The 2,500-nt window shown below is 52.2% G+C and overlaps 1 protein-coding gene across 2 annotated transcripts in view; it reads left to right on the top strand.

Moving 5' to 3' along the window:
- The window catches only part of LOC130404768 (heterogeneous nuclear ribonucleoprotein L-like), a 23,745-nt gene that overhangs the window by 9,585 nt on the left and 11,660 nt on the right, over window positions 1-2,500 (top strand). For both annotated transcript variants that reach the window (XM_056609663.1, XM_056609662.1), the window contains exons 2-4: window positions 502-620; window positions 960-1,069; window positions 1,386-1,513. In XM_056609663.1, coding sequence (XP_056465638.1) covers window positions 502-620; window positions 960-1,069; window positions 1,386-1,513 — 357 coding nt within the window. The remainder of the gene's footprint in view (window positions 1-501; window positions 621-959; window positions 1,070-1,385; window positions 1,514-2,500) is intronic.

Below are 2,500 nucleotides of genomic sequence, written 5' to 3'. Positions count from 1 at the left end.
CGTCTGCGGGCCGACCCGAGTGCATCCTGGGTTACAACATATACTCATTCTACTCTTTTTACTCATTCTACTCATTCTACTCTTTATACTTATATGCTCATTCTACTCATATACTCATATACTCATTATCAGGGCCGCTGCTGAACGTTTCGGCGCCTTACGCGAGCGGGAGGGGGGGGGGGGGGTAGTAGGGGAGGGGAGCCTCTTTTTATATATTAGGTAAAAAGATCTAAGTTGCCAAATTGAGTGATAGGTTATACAATTAAGAAAATAAACGGTAGGGCTCTTCATAACCAATTTATACATATTTTTAATTCAATAATGTATTTTTTGGTGCCCCCCCCCCCCTGGTACTTGGTGCCCTACGCACTCTGCGTATAGGGAGCGGCAGGCCTGCTCATTATGCTCCTTATACTTATGATACTGTGTGTGTGTGTGTGTGTGTGTGTGTGTGTGTGTGTGTGTGTGTGTGTGTGTGTGTGTGTGTGTGCGTGCGTGCAGGAGAACGGGGTGGACAGCCACCAGATCTCCCCCAGCCCGGTGGTCCACGTTCGGGGTCTCTGCGAGGCGGTGGTGGAGGCGGACCTGGTCGAGGCCCTGGACAAGTTCGGAGCCATATGGTGAGAGGGGGAGGAGGAGGTGTTATGTACTGTGTGTGTGTGTGTGTGTGTGTGTGTGTGTGTGTGTGTGTGTGTGTGTGTGTGTGTGTGTGTGTGTGTGTGTGTGTGTGTGTGTGTGTGTGTGTGTGTGTGTGTGTGTGTGTGTGTGTGTGTGTGTGTAGCTATGTGATGACGACGATGATCATGATTGTGTGTGTGTGCGTGTGTGTGTGTGTGTGTGTGTGTGTGTGTGTGTGTGTGTGTGTGTGTGTGTGTGTGTGTGTGTGTGTGTGTGTGTGTGTGTGTGTGTGTGTGTGTGTGTGTGCGTGCGTGCGTGCGTGTGTGTGTGTTTGTGTGTAGCTACGTGATGATGATGCCCTTCAAGCGTCAGGCGCTGGTTGAGTTCTCCGAGGCTCAGAGCGCAGACCGCTGCGTCTCCTGTGGAGCCAAGGAGCCTGTTTTCATAGCAGGTACACACACACACACACACACACACACACACACACACACACACACACACACACACAAACACATACACCCTAGATAACACACTAAATAACACACACACACACACACACACACGCATACACCCTAAATAACACACTAAATAACACACACACACAGACACAGGCACACACACAGACACACACACATAACATGCACACACACACAGCTACACACACACACACAGACACACAAACAGACATGCACACACGCCCACACTAACACAGCTCTACAACACTACGCTAACAGTGCGTGTGTGTGTGTGTGTGTGTGTGTGTGCAGGCCAACAGGCCTACTTCAACTACTCCACGTCGAAGCGCATCACGCGCCCGACCAATGCGGACAACCCCGACAGCGGAAACAAAGTCCTGCTGCTGTCCATCCAGAACCCCCTGTACCCCATCACCACGGTAACACACTGCACCCCATCCCCACTGTAACACACTGCACCCCGTCACCACGGTAACACACTGCATCGCATCACCACGGTAACACACTGCACCCCGTCACCACGGTAACACTCTGCACCCCGTCACCACGGTAACAAACTACCCTATCACCCCAGTAACAAACTGCACCCCGTCACCACGGTAACACACTGCAACCCATCACCACGGTAACACACTGTACCCCGTCACCAAGGTAACGCACACTGTACTCCGTCACCACGGTAACACACTGTACCCCGTCACCAAGGTAACGCACACTGTACCCCGTCACCACGGTAACACGCTGCACTCTGTCACCACGGTAACACACACTGTACCCCATCACCACAGTAACACGCTGCACCCCGTCACCACGGTAACACACTGTATACCGTCACCATGGTAACACATTGTACCCCATCACCACAGTAACACGCTGCACCCCGTCACCACGGTAACACACTGTATACCGTCACCATGGTAACACATTGTACCCCATCACCACGGTAACACGCTCTTTACTTCATCACCAAGGTAACATCCTGCACCCCGTCACCACGGTAACGCACACTGCAGCTCTTCACCACAGTAACACACCCTGCAGCTCATCACCCCTGTAACACACCCTGCACCCCATCACCACACACCCTACACCCCATCACCACGGTAAAACATACTGCACCCTGTCACAACGGTAACACACCCTGAACTCCTTTACCACGGTAACACACCCTGCATCCCGTCACCCTTGTAACACACCCTGCACCCCGTCACCCCGGTAACACACCCTGCACCCCGTCACCACGGTAACACACACTGTACCCCATCACTATGGTAACACACACACACACACACCACTCACACACTTGCCACCAGGAAGCTGTTTAACTCTGTTCTGTGTGTTTGCGTGTCTGTATGTGTGTGTGTGTGTGTGTGTGTGTGTGTGTGTGTGTGTGTGTGTGTGTGTGT

The sequence above is a fragment of the Gadus chalcogrammus genome, chromosome 15 (assembly GCF_026213295.1).
Source record: "Gadus chalcogrammus isolate NIFS_2021 chromosome 15, NIFS_Gcha_1.0, whole genome shotgun sequence".
Classification (NCBI taxonomy): Eukaryota; Metazoa; Chordata; class Actinopteri; order Gadiformes; family Gadidae; genus Gadus; species Gadus chalcogrammus.
The sequence above is the reverse complement of the archived record's forward strand: the minus strand, read 5'-3'. Positions and strand labels throughout refer to the sequence as shown.